This window comes from Musca domestica, unplaced genomic scaffold, assembly GCF_030504385.1.
Source record: "Musca domestica strain aabys unplaced genomic scaffold, Musca_domestica.polishedcontigs.V.1.1 4, whole genome shotgun sequence".
Lineage (NCBI taxonomy): Eukaryota > Metazoa > Arthropoda > Insecta > Diptera > Muscidae > Musca > Musca domestica.
Genome location: NW_026712328.1, coordinates 31,777,531 through 31,801,872, shown reverse-complemented (window position 1 = coordinate 31,801,872; position 24,342 = coordinate 31,777,531). Strand labels below are relative to the sequence as shown.

The 24,342-nt window shown below is 32.0% G+C and overlaps 1 protein-coding gene across 5 annotated transcripts in view; it reads left to right on the top strand.

The window, feature by feature from the left end:
- Window positions 1-24,342, top strand: part of LOC131804161 (cytotoxic granule associated RNA binding protein TIA1-like) — a 266,927-nt gene that overhangs the window by 21,707 nt on the left and 220,878 nt on the right. Inside the window, exon 1 of one of the 5 annotated variants that reach the window (XM_059126624.1) lies at window positions 16,505-18,755. The exons of the other annotated variants lie outside the window; for them this stretch is intronic. Within the exon in view, the coding sequence (XP_058982607.1) occupies window positions 18,275-18,755 (481 nt within the window). The 5' untranslated portion in view covers window positions 16,505-18,274. Of the gene's footprint in view, window positions 1-16,504; window positions 18,756-24,342 lie in introns of those variants that run through there. 5 annotated transcript variants of the gene reach the window in all.

The window sequence follows — 24,342 nt, the reverse complement described above, 5'->3', positions numbered from 1 at the left end:
TTACCCCCTGACTGAGAATTCTCTATATAGGTTAACGATTACGTGTAGCTCCCATATAACGGTATCCCGTGATATTCCGTATTTTGATGATTTTACCCACATTTTCCAATCGTATTGTCTGAAAATCCACACACGGAGTTCTTTGTGAGCACTTTACCCCCTGAAACTGAATTGTCTATATAGGTCCACAATATCGTACATCCCCCATATAACGGTACTCCCCCATATTCGGTATTTTGATGATTTAAGCCACTTTCCTTTCCTTGTGAGTACTTTACACCCAGACATAGATTTGTCTTAATAGGTCCACAATAGCGTATATCCTCCCATATATCGGCACCTTCCTATATAAGATATTTTAAAGATTTTATAAGTATTTTTCATGGAATTTATATATTTTTTTTTTTTTTGAAAATTTTCCAATTCGTTCCAAATGGTGGAGGATATTCAAAGTTCGGCCCGGCCGAACTTACTGCTTTTTTACTTGTTTTATATTGTTGTCGTATAATCTCATTAGATTTTTCAATTTGTCTTACAATATTGAAGTTTTTATTTTGTAATTCTATTCTATTCGGGCCACTATTATCGTTCGATCTACTATTTTACATGGGAGTCATAATCAAAATTGAAGCCTATTTAAGAAAAAATGTTCCAAAATATACACCTTGAATATGAACCAAAACCTACAAATTGTCTAGATGTTCAGTCGCCAATTTTTTGCAGGACTATATGACATTATTCTAAGAGTGAAATGAAAAAAAAAGTTCAATATGCATGAACATTTTTTTAATATAATTTTTTTTTAGGATCATCTGCTTTGTCAAATACCGAGATCAAGAGATCTATGTTTTTCGTAAATATTGGTTCCTGATCAATGAGGGTTATTCGAAAAAAGGTAAAATTAGGGTTAACATTAGCTTTTAATATATAGCGTATGAATATGAAAAGTTTCTTAGGGGAATCTTCATTCTACTCAAGGGGGTTTCAGTTCTGCAGACACTTTACCGCAAATTGTGGAGTTGTAAGGTATCGAATGGTCGGTCCAGCCCGACTACAGCTTACTTGTTTCTTCTATGTGGTTGAGTCAGGCAAAATGTCGACCCTTTGTGTGAATTTAATTTAAACATCTGACCTGAATAAAAAACAATAAAAAAAAACTATATGTTCGGCCGAATTTGGCAATTTTCAAAAAAAAAATCCGTTAAAAATTTTGTTAAATCTTAAAAATACCGAATGTAGCCGTTATGTTAGAGTCTGTACGACGAAGTGTACCTGCATCATCAAAATACCAATTATATGGGGCTATACCAAAACGTGTACCTGCACAGATAATTTTCTGTCATAGGTTGTAGTATCCATTACCAACTTCAAATACCAAATTTGAAGCAATTCCGGTGAATAATGTCGCTAAAATCATCAAAATAGCGAATATCGAGAGGTGCCGTTATATAGGGGATATACGAAGGCGTGGACCTGCACAGATAATTTTCTATCATAGGCTGTAGTATCCATTACGAACTTCAAATGTCAAATTTCAAACAATTCCGGTGAATAATGTCGCTTAAATCACCAAAATAGCGAAAAGAGAGAGGTACCATTATTTGGAGGCTATACCAAAACGTGGACCTACATGGCCCATTTTCAATACCCAAAGTCCTGCTGACATAATTTACATTTGAGTGAAATATTTATAGCCTATTTCATTTCGTTCGGAAGCTAAAGTTATTTCCGACGGACGGACACCGCTAAATCGACATAGAAGTTTATGCTGGTCAAGAATATACAGGGTTGCCAATATTCGACGGACCGTTGGGCGATCTCGGCCGATCGCCTTGGTCGACTTTTATAAGGCCTTACCAGTCGAAAATTTTTCGTATAAACGCTTAATGGTATTCTTAGAAGGCGCACTCCTCACATTTTTATTGTTTTAAAAGCACGTTGAGTTTTCACAATTCCCTTCTTGTAAATTTCAACTGTTTCATGGTAAAAATCTGCTTGGACTGACGCTTCAAACGCGGTATGTCATTAAGCGATGTGGCATCTCTGTCAAAAGTTATGGCGTTGCCAGATGGGACCGTCGAATATTGGCAACCCTGTATATCCAAATCTGAACCAGTTTTAATATAATTTGGTAAATTTATTATTGTACCATATTCCATTACAAATTCCAAATTTCATTGAAATTTGACATTTACAGCGTATTTGATGCTTCAACCGAAAATATGTATGGGAGCTATATCCAAACCTCAACAGATTTCAATATAAATTGACATTTTTTGTACGAAATTTCCTTATTCTTTCTAATATTTTGAGTTGGACATACACCGCCGATTTGGTGCATAACATATATAAAGTCAGTCGAATATTTGTATGGGAGCTATATCCAAATATGCAACATTTTCAATGCAATTTGGCAAAACTATTTTTTACCAAGATCCGTTACACAGATTCGTTGAAGACTGTATTTGTAATTGTTCAATATATATGTTCATACAAAATCTACATTTTATGGAGGTACCTCCGATTCTGATTCTGAGTAACAAGTTGAATTTCAATAAGGTTTTTTAGCTTATGTTATTTTCAGACAAAGCTGTGGTATACTTGAACATTTTCAGGAAAATCTGTTTAGCGGGTTTGAGTCCTTAGATTACAAACAAACAATCACACTTATAAATATTATCATCTTTTTTTTATTTTCACATGTTTGTAGACATAAGTTGTAACTGAGGCAAGTTAAGAAAAGAGTATTGAGGTCCCTTTAAACACCAGAATATTTTTTTGGTCTTCGAAAGTAAGATAAGAAACATTCTATTTATATATTCCCAGCCATACACAATATTTTACAATTATGTTAAAAGCGGGGCATTAAACAACCCCTCATATATTATTTTTTATTTTAGCAGGCCTCTGAAATATTCCAGGTTGAGTTCGGGAGTTATTCTAAACAATTTCAGTCAAACATAAAAGCCCATTTTTTGTCAGGCCCAGTTTGAGCTTTCAAATTTAATTTCCTTTGTTTTCAAAACAGGCTAAAGGCGTGTAAAACATTTAAGTATAACGCAAGCGATATTGGAATTGAAACATTATATTATTTTTAGGTTTGTTTGTATTTTCCTTTAAATCTATTGAACTGCATTGTTATAAATTCTAAAGTTTGACAATATATCACTATCACTTGCATATAACATTAAATAAAATTGTCATACTAGCTGTAACAAATTTTCACTGTTATAATTTCTGAATGTTATATTCGAAAAACTACAAGATGCCATAAATAATAACGGGAAATGTCAACCCCGCTTATCGTGGACACAAACCCATTCGAAAATGTGTTTAATTGAAAGTAATGTTCGAATGTCCTTTGTAATCACATAACGAGGACGTGGTGTAACTGCAAATGGAGAGGCGCAACAATGAGTCAAAGCAAAACAACGATGGTGAGAATAATAATGCCGCTATCACGATTTGTTAACGAAGCACAAGAGAAGCGAGGAAGATTACGACTTCGTTGAGCTGCATACATGTTTGGAGCATGCGCAAACAAAGGAGGAGAGAAAATAGGAGAGTAGACTTGTTTAAATCTGTTGAAACTCTTTGAGTACGAAAGGGTGTTTGAATTGTGTTGTGTTCGACGTCTATTAGCAAGGTCTTACATTAAATAAACGAAATTCCTTTAATGTTGAATTTGGCACTCGTGAGTTGTCCTTTTGAGAGAGAGAGTGTTAGAGAGAGAGAATATCTTTGGCATTTGCTCATCATACGTATGCCATCATCTGTGGTGGTTTTGTAGCTTGAATGCTATGTGCTGTGATGAAAGAGAGTGAGTTTCGTCTGCGAATGAGAGTTCCCACTGGTCGAAATCAATGACAGTGAGTTCAAAACAAGTTTACTCTAAGCGAATGGTAAAACGCAACAAAAAACAAAAGCGACCGATGTGTGACTATTTGTGAAGACGACGAATTAACTTCGCATTCAGTTTGAATTGTGTCCTCGTAATGAAAGGATATTCGTTACATTGTTGTTAAGTTGTTATTATTTTATTCAATATTTACCACTTCAAGAAAAAAGAAGCAAAAGAAATAGTAAAAAATAAAATCAAAATAATCGAAGGCAACCAAGCAAAAGCAAAAGTGTCACACACCAGAGCATCCATCCTCTTGATTCGACGACGACGACGACGATAGGCAAGATTGAAAGTTGAAATTCTTTGTCTCGGAACAAGAAAGAAACGAAAAGTAAAGCAAATTTTTGTAATAGAAAAGCGAACGACAACCAACAAATTCAACGAGAAAACGCGACTTAGAAGATTGATTTCGAAACGTGTGTTTGATTGTGTGAGTGGGCAAAACGAGAATCAAGTAAAAAACGAAATCTTAAACGAGCAGCTAATTAAAAAAAGGAAATCGAAACGGAAATAAGTGAATCCAATCAAAAGAATATAATTTCGAAATCTGCAAAGAAAATCAAAAAGAAGATTTCCATAGATTCCAAGATCAAAAAGCGAAGCAAAAGCAGCTAAAATTATCTACTAGTGTTATAAAAGAAAAGTAAATATTTTTTGACTTGATGATCAAAAGTGTTCAAAAATTCATTTAAAAGAAAAAAAAAAAAAAAAAATAATATTGAAAATTTTTTGGTAAAGTTGAAGAAACAAGTAAGAGTTAAATGCTTATAATAAATAAATAGTAATAATATGTTTATTTTAGTTATAAATAAAAACGCAGAGACAGGAAGTGAAATAACAGGAAGTAATTGTAGATGTTATTTTTTTAGGGATTTGTCAGGAAGTATTTTTGTCGGAAATACATATATACAAATGCATACATTTTATACATATATTTTTGAGATATGTACATTTTCTATATGGAACATTTAAACATTTTGTCGTTTTGTTATTTTTGGCTTTGGCATTTCATTCCATATCCTCTTTCAAATAACAAATCGATATATCCTTTTCATTTTTTTTATTTTTTGGATTTTATGACTACGTATTGTTCAAGTACAACACATACAATATGTGCAAACAAACATTTTTCAGTTTTACATATATCCATATGCACACACACACACATTTATATAAATACTTATATGTGTATGCAATTGTATATAGATATGCATGTATATATGTCTGTTGGCCATGTATATATGTGTTTGTTGGCCAATATGCGTATATTATGTACTTTTTATAGCACATATGACATTTTTGTTGTTGTCGCCATTGTCGTATATATATGTATGAGAACAGTACATAATATATATACACACATGTGAACAACATCTAAAGTGTCGTGTGTATGTACATGGAAGACGAAAGCAAAAAATATGAAAAAAAGAACGTTAAGTGACTGTAAAGTTATTAAACACTTTAAAATTCAAGAAATTGCTGTCGCAAACTATTATTGAAATTTAGTTTCCTTTGTGTTTCCTCGAATTGGATAGCGTAAGAAGCCATTGAGACAACGACAATGTATGGGTGTCAAATGAAAGTTATTCAAGTGTAGTAAACACTGGATCCATAATGGTAGGATCAATTAGATTTTAGGGGGGAAAATGGAGAAGAAGCGGTATCAGGTGTGGGCACAATTATTTCCAAAAAAATGTATTCCAAAATCAAAATTAGTTGACCCATCTTAGCCCTTGTTTGGCCATCTTAGACCATCTTAGAATATTAGACAATTGTGGAACGATTAGTATTCAGAAAAACTACACTGGTTCAGATATTTCAAAGGTCTTACTTATGTATGCATATAAAATATAATGAATAGCTATAATTATTAGGCAAATAGTATTTCATTAGAAAATATCAATATTATGTGTTAAATGTTATTTATATATGCCATTAATGAAGGCAAAAATTCACAAATTAAAATAATATTTTGAAAGAGTAATGGAAAAATTATATCTAGAAAATCTCAAATCAAAATAAAAATCTCTTATATTAAGTTTTCCAAAGAAAACTATTCCTAAAAGGATAAACATATATTTTTCTGAAATCCATTTGGTTTTGAGATAAAAAAGCTTTATGATCATACTCACAGTTTCAAGCAAAACTAGCTATAAAATGAAAAAATATTTTTTTTTTTCAAATTAAATCTTGAAAAAAAAAATATAAAAAAGATAATCATTTCTAAAAAATAATCATTTCTAAAGATAATCATTTCACGCAGCTAAGTTCGTCCGGGCCGAATTTTTAATAAACTGTGCCAATTGGAAGGCACTTAAAAATTAAAATTTTGTCCTAGGCTGTAGTACCCATTACGAACTTCAAATCCCAAATTTGAAACAATTCCGGTAAATAATGTTGCTAGAATCATGAAAATACCGAATATCGGTAGGTACCGTTATATAGGGGCTGTACGAAGACGTGGACCAGCATATGAAATTTTTTTTCCCATAGGTTGTAGTAACTATTAACACCTCACATTACGAAATTTGAAACGATTCCGGTGAATAATGTTGGTGAAATCATCAAAATACCGAATATCGAGAGGTACCGTTATATAGGGGCTGTACGAAGACGTGGACCAGCATACGAAATTTTTTCCCATAGGTTGTAGTAACTGTTAACATCTCACAGTACGAAATTTGAAACGATTCCGGTGAATAATGTTGCTGAAATCATCAAAATACCGAATATCGGGAGCTACCGTTGTATGGTGGCTATACGAAGACGTAGACCTGCAAACAAAAAAGTTTGTCTTAGGCTGTAGCATCCATTGCGAACTTCAAATCCCAAATTTGAAACAATTCCAGTAAATAATGTGGCTAGAGTCATCAAAATACCGAATATCGGGAGGTACCCTTATATGAGGGCTATACGAAAACGTGGACCCATTTACGAGCTTAGCCTGATAAACTATGCATGTATGCAATATTCGTTCGAAAGATACGTGATTACAACAGAAAGACAGACAAACGAACGGACAGACAAAACGACGGACATTGCTAGATTGTCTTAGAATTTTATGCTAATCAATAATATATATACTTTGTGGGTTCTTAAATGTATTTTTCGAGGTGTCACAAACGGAATGACAAACCTAATGTACCCCTCATACTAGGGTGGAGGGTAAAAATTAAAAATTAATTATATAAAATTTGCAATATAAGCACATAGGAGTCAATTAACGTGAGCGGCTGGACTGTTAAGTCCTGCACATTCTTTAATTAGAAGTCAAAAATTAAAAAAAAAAAAAAAAAATACGCCAAAAATATGAGTAAATATACGACGTTAAAATTTCATACTCAAAATCACACTTTCTATTATAAATATAGAAATAATATTGAAACAAGCAATTAATGATCTTCAGTAAAAATGTATTCAAAACACAAAAAAAAAAGAAAAGATTCCAACCGATTCAGAAAATATAAATAATATGGCTTAAAATGTTTATTTTAATATTGGTCTTAACTTTAATGAGTGTTGAACATAGAAATATCTTTCAAAAACCCCAAACCTTCAATCCAAAACTATTGTTTGGAAACATGTAAAACATACCAAAATTAGGATGATAGTTTTTATTCAGGCTACGATAATGCTTTCTATTGCACTATGCTACCAAAAGCGATATTTTTAGTCAAAACTTATTTGTTGATCGTTTGTTTCAGAAACTTTTTCAATAAGGTTCGGATATAAATCCATAAAATTTACATCCGAATCGTGCGGAAACTTATCCAAAAAAGTAAGCAATACTAATTTGTTCCGGAACGCTTGCTTACAACTCTGAAAACATTTTTCAAAGTTACAGGAAAATGAATTATAAAACGAGCCGAAACAGTTTCAGTTTTACTGAACTCGCGGCTATATCACATATTTATTCCACATTATGGCCTTTCTCATGTAAAAAATGTAAATTCAATGGATTTACATCCGAGTCGTATGGAAACTTATCGAAAAAGTAAGCAATATCCCTAGTTCCTTCAGGTAGTTTTCCCAACAACTCTGAATGCATTTTGCAAACGTACAGGAATACAGGAAAAAAAAAGAGTCGAAACAGTTCCAGTTTTACAAAACTCTCACATTTTTGACATATATAAAATTGTATTTTTGTTTTGTTTCAAAAGAAAAACTAATCTGAAACTAGAAAATATGTTTGCATATGTATTCAATTTTAATTTCGTTCTAAGATTTATTTTTCTTAATTAAAATTATTTGGGACCAGAGTATATTTGAAAGCAAACAAGTAAAAAAGCAGCTAATTTCGGCCGGGCCGAACTTTTAATACCCTCCACCTTTTGGAAGGGACTTGAAAATTTTCAAAAAAACTTCCGGACACAACCACTTAAATTAAAACTTTTATATGGAGACTATAGGAAGACGTGAACCTGCTTACGAAATGTTTTTGTTATAGCACCCATTACAAACTTTAAATAGAAATTCCGTTAAATAATGGCGCTAAAATCATGAAAATATCCAATATCGGGAGGTACCTTTATATAGGGGCTATACGAAGACGTGGACCTGTATACGAAAAATTTTTCCATAGGTTGTAGTAACTATAAGCATCTCCCAATACGAAATTTGAACCGATTCCGGTGAATAATGTTGTTGAAATCATCCAAATTTCGAATATCGACAGCAACCGTTATAAGGGGGCTATACCAAAGCGCCACACGCCAGTAAATACTGTCGCTAAAAAGAAAATACGTTCGCATATGCATGAAACTTTAATTTTGTTCTTAGAGTTATAATATTTTTATATTATTATTTTTTTGGACCAGAGCAAATTTGAAAGTAAAATATTACACTGCTTTAAGTACTTTCCAAAGATGTATTGATAAATTCTTTCTTAGGTCGACGAAAACGAGTGGGAAAGAAAAACAACAGTTCTATTTGTGTTTTTCAATTTCATTGAAATAAATACAATTCTTAAGAACTTAGCTAGAATTGGCGTTTTCCTTTCGCCTTCATTTTCTTTCGACATACATAATTAATATTGATATTTTAAATTTCTTATTAAATTGGATGTTGCTCTTTTTCTATATTATATTTGAGTCTTCAAGTCTTCATTTCGATATTACAATAATTTTAATACAAATTGCAAAAAAAAAAAAAAAAAAACGCATACAACTCTAGCCATGTCAAAGTAAACAAATCTCCTACATTACGACTTACTTTTAAATCGTAAATAAAATTTTACAACAATGAAACGTTGATATTGAAGTTTAGAATTGGTTATATTCATTATTCCGAAAAAATAAAAATTAACGAAGACAAGTAAATATTTATGGCCAATGAATTCGAATATGGAGCAATGGTAGATTGTATGTAAGGTCCTCTTATGTATCTTTAAAAAAAAAAAAAATAAATAAATATGAATGAAAAACACCAAATTCTGGAAATGTTTTTCAAATTTTTATTTATATCACGTTGCCTTTTGTATCAATAGAGCATAGGAGCATACATATCCATTAATAATTAATACCAATATCTTTATTTAGTTTGGAGAAAATTCAAAAAACTTGATTTTAAAGATTTTCTCAATTGTCTCACAAAACTATCAGCTGGCGAATGGACTGTAATAACGGAAAATCCATTCCGATTTTATATATTTTATTGTTTGTATTTAATATATATTTAAATTTCATAAAATAATTGTTTTTAAATGAAAAAAGACATTGGGATTTCCATTCTAATGGATTCCCATTTCAATTTGATAAAAATATAGCACCTGTTGGAATAAAAATAAACAATTGTTTCTAAATAAACGATCCCAATAGCTATAATAGTTTCTGAATGAACGAATAGAAAAAAAATCCGATATCGAAAATAGTTTCCAATAAATGGCAAATTTCCCCCGAAATTTATAAATACTTTAATTTTAATAAAATCCATTAAAAATTCTATTAAAATCTTAAAAATACCAAATGTAGCCTTTATATTAGGCTCTATACGACGACGTGGAATTACATGGGGAACTTTTGTCATAAGCCATTACAATATTCAAATGCGAATCGTAAAAAATATCGGTGAATAATGTAGCTAAAATAATGAAAATACCGAGTATTTGGGAGGTTCCATTTATGGGGGATATACCATAACGTGGAGCTGCGCGGACAATTTTCTGCCATAGCCTGTAGTATCCATTACGAACTTCAAATACCAAATTTAAAACAATTCGGATGAATAATGTCGGTGTCAAAATAGCGAATATCGAGAGGTGCCGTTATATAGGGGCTATACGAAAAGTCCTGCTGACATAATTTACATTTGAGTAAAATTTTATCAACCTACTTCATTTAGTTCGGAAGCTAGACTGATTTCCACAGATGGACAAACCGACGGACGGACATCGCTAAATCGACATAGAAATTTATGCTGATCAATAATATGTATACATTGTGGGGTCTAAAATGTATATTTGAAGGTGTTACAAAAGGAATGACAATGACAGGGTACTCCATACTATGATGGAGGGTATAATAACAAGACATTCATTTGGATATATTATTTAGATAATTGAGCCGTACCAAAGCTATGTTGACCAATTTTTTGCTTTCTGACTCAATACAGGCCTGTTTCATTAAAACGAAATTAGAGAAATTAGTCTGTGGCATCCATTTCTATAAAAAGTTGGGGCTTACTGAACATCTATGGTTTTAAAAAGTGTGTTGATCTAGAATTTTCTGGAAATAATACATGCTTCAAGAAAACATATTTCACATTTTGGTTTTAGAATTTATGGCGGAATTAAAACTTCTATCGGCATAATATTTCAAAATCCTATATTTATGGAACAGTTTTAAGAGAGACAAATCACGTTAGGTTTGTGTTAGAATATTCTGGGTCTTGGCAGGTGTTATAGCAAATCAATATTTTTTTAAGTTTCAGACAATAATGTCTTATTTTCTAAGGAAACCGAAATGGTTCTTTCACTTCCAACGTCTTAATGAAAATATTGGATGAATAAAACAGGAAAAGTTCAAAAATAAAAAATATATTCCAAGCTATTAACCAAATTAGTAAAACTTCTTAAAAATTTTGATTTATTCAAATTCAGAACCCAAATTCAATTAATTAAATTAAAATATATTGGAATAAATATCAAAATAGCAAGGTACGCACAAATTTAGATTTTTCATGTAGTACACAGATCCCATACTTTTTTCTTACAAGAAATCGCACAGAAAAATAGTAATACTAAATTTGAAAGGTAAAGAAAATTTGCTGATAATTTCTGCATATTTTCGCATTTGATACTCATTTTAAATAGTGCCGCATATTTGCATTATATGAAAATTTTCAGCTATCACCTATATACATTGAAAACAATGGATTATTTTAAACTTTCTCGAAAATCAAACATTGGCTAAGTTCTCGATATTAAAATAATATCAAATGAAAGTTCTCGATTTCATATACTTCCAACAACGCTTGAAATCGATACGAATTTTGAGATACATATGTGTATATAATAAAATTTTTATTTTATATACATAGGTAGTACACCCACAACAAACACACACATCCATTTATTCTATTTCGATCCATGGCTGTAAACATATGTGACACATATTGTTCATGTGCATATACAAATATTCAATAGCTTAATAACTTCTACATAAATACAAATAAAACGAGAGGTGTACACTTTTCTCTCTACACCCATCAAACTTCTGTCTCAGCCATAAAAAAATTGTTCATAACAATTTTTTATGTAATACCTAGCATTTCATGGAACGAACATGAGCACAGAGATCAGCAGAAAATATAACAGAAGAAAAAACAACAAAAAACCTATAACGAGCGAACGAACGAATACAGAAAAACAAGCGCCGAGAAATCCAAATGATGTGTAAAATGGATTAGATTTCATAAAACTCATATCATTTCCGCTTTTTTGGTCCCAGTTAAATGTCGAGAGTGTGAATGGCAATAAAAACACTCGCATCATACTTCGGCGAACAACATTGGCTCCCCCACAAATGTAATTAAATTGGGTGGGTAACAGGTTCTACGTGGTTGTACACACATGAACTTCTGTCTGCCTGGGTGTGTGGAGAGGGTGGTTATCAATTGCAGAGAATACTTAAATGTTTTAGCGCTCTGTTTAGAGGTCTTCTTTTTTCCTTGTTCTTTTGCTGCATATAATCTTTAATGTATATGTGGGTGTAAGGTTGCTTTAGTATTGCTATGATAACTTTTTAATATGTTTTATCTGCTAATAAAATTAAATTTTTTATTGTTTATGTTATGTGTGTTTGTAGGATGTGCACTGCTTACATATATAGATCAGGTGTTTCTAAACAAAATTTATTTATGCCCGCAGGTAACAAATTTCGTAAGAGAATTACAACTCTTGGTCATGAAAAACTTGCTCATGTGAGAAAAGAAATAACCATAAAAATTAAAAATTCATTGGAGAGTAATTTTGATGGATTATAATGGGGAACAAAATGCACTTAAGTCAATTTAGAAAAATTTATTTGTTGTATTTTCACAAACATTTAAATTAGAATAAAGTTCAACATTATGGCTTTAAATTTTGCGTAAAATTAAGTTGAAAATTGCACTTTAAATATTTAATGAAATATTTTAAAAGTTTATTGTTATATATATTTTTTTTTGAGGCGTATATATATGGCAATGCATTTTACACATAAAAAACGTAATGTCATAAGATAACGAAAATCTCAAGCAATTTACTACAGTTTTCATAAATACGTAGCTAATTATGGGTTATTAAGATTCAATTTACCCCAATTACTAAATCTTGAATGAGAAGAACTTTAGGCCATTAAAAATGTTTCCATAAATATAAAATAAAAATCAATTTAACACAAAATTTTGTTAAAAATTACAATTCATAGTTTAATAAAGATTTTTTAAAAACTCCATTGATAAAATTGTTATTTTTTATTTGAGTCAAGCCTACGAGAGAACTATTAGTTTGCAGAATATTTTACTCTAAAACTGAACGTCCTAAATTATTTATATCTTCTCGAATTCAATTGCTTTGAATATATACAGTTTTTCAAATAAGATGCAATGTTGAACGCCAAGGCCTCCAGCAAGTTTTTTAAATTGCTTTATTTTACTCCTTAAAGCTACATTAACTAGTCATACTGGATAAATTAGTAAAAATTATCAAAACCATTTGTATTTTCTCATAAAATTTTATTAGTGTTTAAGGCGCGTTAAGCATTCTGGTAATGTAAATGTCTTAAATACAAGATTTCCTACAAATTTTTCGCATCCAATTCGAGAAAAAATAAGTTTTGGTTTCAATAACACTCCGTTCTTGCACCTGCAAGAATCTACTATTTTCATACCCTCCACCATAGTATAGAGGGTATATTAGATTTATCAATCAGTTTGTAACACCTCGAAATATACATTTTAGACCCCACAAAGAATATATATTCTTGATCACCATAAAATTCTATGTCGATTTAGCGATGTCCGTCCGTCCGTGGAAACCACTCTAGAACGAAATGAAGTTGATTGATAAAATTTTACTCAAATGTATATTATGTACGTAGGACTTTTGGTATTGAAAACGGACCATGTAGGTTCACGTAGGTCCACATTTTGGTATAGTCCCCATATAACGGTACCTCACGATATTCGGTACTTTGTTGATTTTAGCGACATTATTCACAGGAATAGCTTCAAATTTGGTATTTGAAGTTCGTAATAAATACCACAGCCTATGACAAAAATTGTTCATGCAGGTCCACATTTTGGTATAGCCCGCATATAATAGTACCTCCCTATATTGATGACTTTAGCTACATTATTCACCAATTATTTTTAAGTTTCGAATTTGAATATTGTAATGGCTTATGACAAAAGTTGCCTATGCAGTTCCATGTCATCGTTTAGACCCTAATATAACAGCTACATTCGGTATTTTTCAGATTTTAACAGCATTTTTAACGGATTTTATTTTTTTGAAAATTGCCAAATTCGTCCTAAGTGGCGGAGGGTATTCAAAGTTCGACCTCGCCCAACTTACGGCTTGTTTACTTGTTATTGGACTATTATTATTATTATTAATATCAGCCCGAATAGTGTGGAATTTTGCACATACAACCAAATCAGGCCTGAAAATAAGTATGACAAATTTGATCGGAATCGGTTCAGATATATCGGTAGCTCCAACATATATATTGTTCATCCGATTTGTTATTTTTGCCCTCCGCAGCCGTAATATGCACTCTGTAACAACAATAATTGAGGAAATATATCAAATGCACCTCAGAAATACCTTTGCTAAATTTCATACAGATCGGTTCAGATTTGGATATAGCTCCCCTATATAACTTCGTCCGATTTACATTTTATTGTGCACCAAACGTCTAATATTTTGCCCAAATGGGTTGGAATTTGGCACTTACGACCGAACTGAGTCTTAAGCCTAGTATGCCAAATTCGGTTCAGATATAGCTACAGCTCCCATATATATTGTTCATTCGATTTGTTGTTTTTGTTACCCACAGCCGTAATATCAACGATATTCAGGAAAATATATCAAATACAGCTCAGAAATATCTTTGCCCAATTTTATCGAGATCGGTTCAGATTTGAATATAGTTCCCATATAAATCTTCATCTGATTTCAAATTATTTGTGCACCAAATGGACAATACAAGTCCGAATTTAAAAGATACAAATGCTTCGACATATTTAGTCCTTTAAACTTTAAATTATAATTATAATCATAGCGTGTATGATCGAATTCTCCCATAAAAACTTTTAACTGTTATGTGGAGCTCTATTAAATTAGCACAGTGGTGTGGGATATCATAAAGACGGCCCCACCCAACTTTAGGACTTTCTTACTGGTCCTTTTGCAGATCTGGGTGACTTTTAGGATCCTTAATTTTTGCTTAAGTTTTGGTTTCCTATCCCAGTTTTCTAATACCAGACATAATTTTTGAGGTAAATATCCCAAATGTTTTCCAATTAATATTGAAGTAGTTTAATTAAATTTAAAGTTCATTTCAAAATTCAAAGTATTAGCTTTGATTCAAAAACAAATAATTCATAATGCCAAATCCCAAAAAAAAAAAAAAAATAGTACTTGTTTTCCATGTGATACACAATATAAAAGAAAAAGTTAAAACAAGTTTGCAAAAAACATGACATCCTCCATAAAATGTATATTCAAATCTGCCAACTTCCTGGGATATTTTACGTATTATTGTTAAATATTTTAATAATCTTATACTCAAAGCTTCGTGATTCAGATGTTTTTTTAACAACCAAATAATTTTTTTAGACTTTAAAAATTCTACATATTCTTGATTATTGTAAAATTTTTAGTCAAATGACATGTTTTTGTAGCCAATATATAGTAGACAATATATTTTGTAGCCAATATATAATTTTTGATATGATTTACTAGTTCAAGAAAAATTTAGGGTCAAAAATCAACATTCCTGTTTTGTTATCTTCGCTTAATTAATTTTATTTCTGAGTATTTTTGTAATTAATTGAAAGTTTTAAAATTAAAAGTAAAACAAAAATATTAAAAATGTGTGATTCATATACAGTGAATCAACACACAGATACAGGAGAAAAAGTGTTACGGAACAACTTCATTAAACATAAAGAATTGTTAACTAATTGGATCAAAGTGAACTTTCAAGTATAAATATATAGGCAGAAAGAGAACACTCTCAATTATCATTTGCGTAATATTCCAATAGACTTTAGTATTTTGGCATTTAGAAGTTGTAGTCCACAAAAATTTTGTTTTGACTTAAATATAGCATCTGAGTCCAAAGATTATTATCAACTTATTAGTATTTGGTGATTGAAAAACAATATTTTTTATAAAGTTTTTTTTCATAAACTGATCTACTTTAGCTTTGCATTTGCAAGCAGTCTCCTCAAGAAAGAAGGCATAGTTGTAATTCTAGCTGTGAGCGATTTATGTAACTGTAAAGTGTTCAAAAGCTATGAATAAAAATACTGATAATAACATTTTTGTGGCATGTATTCAATCTCTTTGGTGTCATGATTTTTGCTACAGATACACTTATTTATAATCACATGCGTTTTTTGCTAAGACTCGATAATTAGGATGAATTAAATTCAAAAATTATGATAATCTAGATAGGTAGTACAGCTCATATATAGAAAGAACTCATTCCAAACAAATAATTTAAATTGGAATTTAAAATAAGTTTTTTTTTCAAAATTCCTAATAGTGTTTTACTTAATTAGAGCAAAACCAAAAAACAACCAAAAAAAAAAAAAAAAAAAAAAAAAAAAAAAAAAAATATATATATATATATATATATATATATATATATATATATATATATATATATATATATATATATTTATATATACATATATATATATATATATATATATATATATATATATATATATATATATTTTAAGAAATAAATTAGCTTCTAACAGAAGTTTTTTTGTTTTTCTCAACTTAGAAAAATTTTCAATATTATTCCCTATTTTACTTTCCACATTTTTCTACAAATCCATCCCAATCTATCTTATTTCAGAGTATTTTATTAGCAAAAATAATTAAAAAACTACCACAAACCCATTCTACATTTTTTGATAAAATTTAAAAATCAAAAACCAAAAATCGTTTTTTCATCTTAATTCATTGGTCTGTGATAAGTGAATGTCAAGCTAATCAAATTTGTTAAAACAAAAAAACACTTCGTTAATTAAACTCTAACAAAAAATTAAAATCCCAAAAAAAGAAAAACTTAAGTGCGGTTCCAGTTAAATTTCCAAATTTTTCAAAAATTCTAACCGATAAGTGAAAATTCCAAATCAACAAACAACAAATTGTAGCCAAAATAATTAACCAAAAATACAGCAAATAATCAGCCAAAGTGAAGTAGCTGGTATTCAAAGCAAATTGAGACCGTAAACCAACTCAACATAGGAAAAACACATTTTTACCAAATATTTAAATAAATACAAAACACCAAAAACCGCATTGCAAAAAAAACTATTACAAACACATTTACACATATTGGTATGTTGATAAACCCTGAACTCTCTCGACAAGAACAACAAACACATTTTAATTAACTGCCCAAGTAAAAGTGCAAATTATCCAAAAACAAACCAAAATAATTCGGGGCAAAAGTTTATTTAAACTTTAATTTTTCCAAAAACAACAACAACTACTACAACAAAACTTAAAATTTATTTTGAAACACAGCACAACGATAATATCGTGTATTCGCATACATACGTCCATCCTGTCCAGCCGTAACATTTCGGGTTGGGTATACACAAATAATTTTATTGCCATCGACGCGAGCACTTACCACTTTGTAAAACCACAACATCCAGCGTGTACGGCCAGTAGTAGTCACAAGCGAAAGGGACACGTGTAACTTCGGCACACACAACCACCCGCTCGCCTGATATTCCACAGTCATCAACAATAAAACATACATGTTGATCGCCTAGACTAGACCAGACCAGACCAAACCGAACCGAACCATTTCACATTAACCAAAAGCATAACATAGCGGCGGCATACTAGTCATCATACGGCCTTAGCCACCAACACACAAGTAGCAACAACAATTCAGCCAGCCAGCCAGCATAGCCATTATACTGGCAGCTTTAACCGGCAAGAGGATATACATTTAATCCGTGTGGAAATATCTAGTATATGACATACCTGGAACACATTAACATACGTGAACATTAAAGTACTCACTTTGATTGTATGCAAAAAAGCCCAAACAAAAAAAAAAAAACTTAGACAACACATACACACGAACTTGTGCACGACAAAGAGAACAAAGCGTTGTTGTATTCAGTACTGTAACCTGACCGCAAAACATCAAAAGCATTACAAACTAAAAGGCAACAACAGCAAAAGCAACAGAAACAGAAACCAGGCATTGTAGCATAGCATCCTCGTCATCACCGTCACCGTCATCATCAACAGCAGTAGCAGCAGCAGCCGGATTTCATTCATCTCTGCTAAACAAAGCTTATACATCCGCCATTCAAGTGAATCTATTGAGATAGACACACACACACACATACGCGTACATACATACCAATAAAACCATAGAGGCAGTGATACAAACAGAGAGAGGCCACACATAAATACACCTGGTCTAACTTCGTAATAGTGTGAATAATCATCATCACCACCCATAAACGAATCAAACACGACAACTTAGTGACGAAGAGAGTGATAGAGTGAGAGAGAGAGAGAGAGAGTGCAAGCAAATCATCGAGCATCGAAAAGAAAACAACAAAGAAACTAAACCCTTTGCTAACCACCAAGTAAACGAGCTCAAACGCAAAGCAAAAATGTTGGCAATGCCCACACTGATGATGCCAGCCACAGCACAAATGACGCTTAGCAGTCAACCACTATCAGTTGGTGCTCCACACGCTAAACCGTACGAGACTAAATTACTGGCCATACATCAGACGCATATTACTGCCCAACAACAGCAGCAGCAACAACAGCAATCACATCAGCAGGCTAGCAATACCAAGCAGCAACAGCAGCAGCAACAACAACAGATGTCGGCCAATAGTCAACAACAGCAGCAACAACAAGCCGCCGCTGCTGTAGCTCAACAACAGGCCGTGCAACAACAGCAACAGGCTGCCCAACAACATCAACAGCAGCAACAACAGGCCGCAGCTGCTGCCGCGGCAGCCGCATGTATTGCTCAACAGCAGGCTGTTGCAGTGGCCGCTGCTGCTGCCCAACAGCAACAATATCAAATACATTCGCAACAACAATCACCACAGCAGACATTGAGTGCATCGCCCAAACAAGGTAAGTCAAAATGAGAGAGGGAAAGTGAGAGATACGCTCTGTATAATTGTATTCGAATGTCAGTGCAATGGTAATTCTTTGAAGGGATCATTGGCTGATAGTGCTCGGGAGCGTATGCTTCATGTGTGATTCATTTTCGATGTTGCTTATACGCCACTAAAAGACATTTGTTATAATTGATCATTAATTCATTGAGAATCTTTAAATAGCAATAGCAAATAATATTAAAACAAATTGTAAACATTTGAAATATTTTAAACTATAGGAAAATTTAGAGGTTATTCTATAGTTCTGACTAATAGAATTTATTGCAGGTTCAAAAGTTCAATCATTTAAAACTTTACAAATAGTTTGCAAAAATAATTATGCAAAGGCAATATTCGGGCAAAATAATTTAACTAGATTGAAAGAATACCTCAAAGTAATGAGGTACATATATCTACTATTTAATTCGTTCTTAAGTCTTTGTTTGTTAGGGACTTCCAGTTTAACGCTCTCGTCGCATTATTACGTTTCTACACTCGAATATTCCTCATAGATCTGAAATTAATATTTTCCAAAAAAAAGTTATCTAGAAGGGCATTCCACGTATTCGATGCATATGCCTATTTTTGGTTCATTTCATTTTTGAAATAATGTCACATATTAGTTCGAAAGGGTGTTTGTTTTTTGCCTGGAACAACGAGACCATTTCAAATTTCATGGCATTTTTCCTATATTTACGAACTCTGTTGTGCTAAAGGAAACTTAAAGAATTACCTGAATGATGAGATTCCTCTATTTATTTCTCTGTATCTCCGATAACAGGCAATAAACGTTAATGAATTAATCATCAATGTAAAGGTCAGAATTGTCCCTTATTATTTTTTTATTTCCATGGAAAGTGACTTTAAATATTCAAAATATTTCCATATGAAAAGAAATTGTTATATTTTTTACAAAAAGGTATTGCTCTTTTCACCCGCTAAATAATAACTAACCATAATTAAGGGCTTCGGTACAGTCCTAAAGTCTAGCCCCACATCGGCAAAACTAGATTTTTATATTCATTTTATTCCCGAGCATCTCCAAGAACAATAGGCTTCTATTCTGTGCGGAGTTGTGACAACGTAGTTCATAGTTTAGTACACCAGGGGGCTACCATGTAACTCCATTCGAAAGTTCTATTCAATCCGAATTTAAACTCTTACTGTGTTACAGTTTCAGATAGAGTAAAAAGTACTGTAACTATATGTATTTATTTTGGCAGTACTTTTTAGTGTATTATTCACAATTGGCAATATTTATTTCTTAAAATCTCAAAAATATAAAATAAATAAACCAAGAAATATTTACGCTTCACAAGTTTCTGAAAATTGATTCAGTTGCTCTTTAGTTGCAATTTTATTGTTTACGGTAAATTTCTTGCGCTTTCTTCAAGGGCGGTGAATGAACAAATTTTTGCCTGCCAAAGGTTCGTTCGCAATGTATACCGCCTACTTTCCCCATTGGTTGCCCGGATGCATTTAGGCCTTTTACCAATTTTGAAATTGGAAAGAAGGGTATATTAAATTTATCTTTCCATTTGTAACACCTCCTAATATATGTCATAGAACCCATAAAATTTTAAGTCGATTCAAATATATCTTTCTGACGATACAGCCCACATTATTTGAGTTCTGGACGATTAAAAAAGCGGTTCTGGACGATTTAAACATTATTAATCACAATTTCCAACTGAAAACGCCGTAACTGGACAAATCCTGCCATAATCGCTGAATTAAATCCAGCTTTTTAAATTGATTCTATCAGCATTTTTTAAACTGAATGGAATGGTTGCATTTTGCAAACATACCACATTTTCAAGATTTTTTTTATTCTCCCATTCAAATTGAAAATAGCGGAATTAACCATAATTATGTGAATATGTAATTTTATGGAGATTTTATAAAGTTATATTTAGTTATTTTTAGAATATCAAATTACTAATCATCGAACAATACCAAAAATTTCTAGTCATCAAAAAATTCTTAGATTCGAAGTGGTATCGGTCGATGGACAATAAACTTTAATTATTTTGGTCTCCATAAACACTTCAAAAGGTTACTATATCGACTCCAAATTTGAAGCTAATCGCAAAATGCAAGATCTCTCATACGGATAGAGACAATTTAGTATCAGTCAGTAATTTCAGTTGTCAGATACATACCCTCATATCTATCATAGATTTTTCGGTAGAACTAAAATTTACTCTCTAATGAAAGTCTCTTAAAGATCAGAAATCTTAGAAATGTCATCTAAAAGTAGAGGAGGTTTTGCCTTCTTAAAAAAATTATTATCTTCCGTGGAACATGCATGAACTAAATACCAATCGCAGTTCTTTAACAAGGCTGCTTTCGGGGGTCTGAATGAAGTTTCTTTCCAGATAATATGGGTGGACTTTATCCGGTTTCCCTATGGATAAGAGTCTTAGTACTATTACAAATACCCATCAGGGGTCCTACGCGGATTAACGGCCATTTAAAGGACTTGCGTTTATGTAATATGCTCCAGAAATCTTCGATATATAAATTATTTAATAAATTTTAATTAGTTTATAGAGACAACATATTCTAGATATTCTACAGACAAAAGAGCTTTTATTGGTCATCTATGTACAAACGTTTTTTTCATGGTCTTCTATAGATAAACGTCGTTTTAGGTGATGTATGGTAGGAAGTCGTTGGTGGATAAAATACCCTTTAGAGGTCTTCTATAGAGAGAAGTCTTTTCATCAATTCTAATTCTGTTTACAGCTTTGATTATTTATGAATCCTCTAAGCAAACACTTTGCATCACTTCTCTTTTCACAAAACGCCTATTTATGAATTCTGCGATTCGGGGGACTCTAAAATATGGCCAGTGGTGAAGCCTTTTTACACCCTCAGTCATATGGCTATCATTTGATACGGTTAAATGTTGAAACAACGGTTTTAGACCCTAGGTCTCTTTGTTCCATATCAGTTTCATACCATTTGCAGTCGATCTAGCGATGTCCGTCCGTCCGTCTGTCTGTCTGGCTCGATAAAAAATCTAATCCTAATATTTCAGTTATATCAGTTCTACGACAGGTGTGAAAATGGATAATATCGGTCCACTCCATCAAGTACCTCCGATTGTCTTCAAATTTCACGCATGCCAATAATTTTATTAGCTCAAGGTCTGGTGTCTACCAAACAAAACGTCAAAATTTTCAAAAATAAAAATCAAATGCCTCTCCCACAAAGGTTCAAAATTTTGAATAACTATAACTCTTATAAAAAATATGATGTTAGATTCCGATAGTCTTCAAATTTCACACATCCTACTATTTTTATGAACCCAACATATTGTAGTTAGACGGAATATATCGGTCCACCCGATATCCCCGATTCCATTTAGATTTGGCACATCTGAATATCTCTATCAACACAGCATCTGTAATAAAGACGGTAGAGATCGGACCATTCCTTCTGGTACTCCCTCACAAAGAGTCAAAGTTTCGAATAACCAAAACATTTATAAACCCCGAAATAAGCATCAGGTTCTCTTTACATTTCACACATGCAAACATTTTTGCTGACACAAGGTCTGTTGTGAAGATCTATATATCTGCGAACCCCTTCTGGTACCTCACCCACAAAGGGTCACAATATGTCTCTCAACCCGAATCCTGAGATAAATATAGAATTTATGATTGCCCATAAATTGGATATAAATGTTCGATTTTCTTAAAATTTTGGCCATACCAATATTTTCTGCATATGTTAACATTTTCTAAAAAGTGTTACATATCTCATGTAAAGTGAAGGAAGTTACCAATATAGTCCAAACCTGGCACTTCGCAATATTTATATTATCAGGCATGTCACAGAATGTAAAATCGTTCAAGAGTGAAAACGAAAACGGTTTTAGCTTCTCTAAAAAACGGAAATCGCAAAAATTTTGCGTTTTGATATCACTTTCAAAAAGCAGGGTGAAATTGAAATGTTTAGTGATTTTAACGTAAAAAATAAACAGAAGACACATACATTTTACAGAAAATATTGTATTAACCAAATTCTCTTAGAATGAACATGTTTTTGGAATTTATTTTACAAAAAATCTATTATTTTTCTAATCCATGATGAAAAATAATAAAAAGGACTTGCGAGGAACTGGTGGTGGTGATATCAATCAATATGTTTTCAGTGAACACGAGAACAGTTTAATCAGAATTTGCGGATTGTATAAAAGTGTCGATGGAGTTGGTGGTGCAGTAAGCTTTGCGGATTTTGTAAGTGAATTAGACCTCAGTTGTTCTGAAAAAGAAAACTTTGATTCGTCATCATCTACACATATTCCAAGAACTCGAAAATCAATTCAATTAGTTTTAAGTGAATCTGAAAACGAAGAGCTTAATTTTTCACCCTCAACTTCAAAGCAGACCACTTCGATTTTAAATAAAAAAGATAGACCAAGATCATGCATTCCAGCTGCTTTTAAAAATGTTTCTACATTGGCAATTGATCCAAGAACACCAACATTGGAAGAAAACCGTTCGCGAACACCTATTCAAAAACGACTTAGAAATAAAAGCTTATCGTGTTCTCCGCCATCTACACCAATAAGACAAGTGTCGGGCAGCCTAACAAAAGCAAAACCCACGCCTGCAGTAAAAAGACCCCGGGCAAGAACTCCCTCAAAGCAAGATCTAAATGCGCTTTTAGTTGAGGAAAATTCTCATTTACAAAACTTGGAAAAAATTTGTAAAATTCTAGAAGATAACAGTAAGGAAATGAAAAAACAAACTGAAAAGTTGGACAGACTTTGTAACATCCTGGAAAAAAAGTATGTGGAAGAGCAGTTACATAATATTGAAATGCAAAAGAGAATGCGTGAACGGAACGAAATGAAACTCAAAATAGTTGAACTTGAAACTCTTAAATATGCTGTAGAACAGGAAAAAGCAAATACGACTCGTTCTTAACTTTACATTATTTTACACAATGGACTAAAAATTGTGGATCCTTATTCTGCATTTGAGTGAGATAAAGGATCTGATGTGTTCCTCAATGTCCGGCGACGAATTTTTTCAGTAGACCGCTGATTTATTTCTTCATCCATTACAGCAAGTATTGAAGCCCCTGGCATTTTTACTTTTGGTGTTTATATTATAAAAAAACAATTTAAACTCCTTTTTTAATTGTCAATAATTTGTTTACGACTTTTTTTGCATGGAGTTACCATATTTTTATTTCAAAAATGTGAAATGATTTTTTTTCGGTTTAGTCAAAACGTACGAGTGCTGAAGAAGCAAAAGCAAATCGTAACGATTTGGAAAAGGTGAAATAAATCGATTTCGTAAAACTTCTGTGACATGCCTGTATATTTATTTAGGTCCGATACGAAATGGACAATATTGGTCCATTCTATCAAAACGCACTCCATAGAAAGTCAAGAATTTAAATAATCATAACAAAAGTCAAAATATTATTAAATTATCGAACATTGGCTGAGGGTATACATCTGTCGGCAAAATCGGCCGATTTTCTTTTACTTGTTTATATTACAACAAACCCCTCTTCTGAGAAGGAAAAACTAATATAAT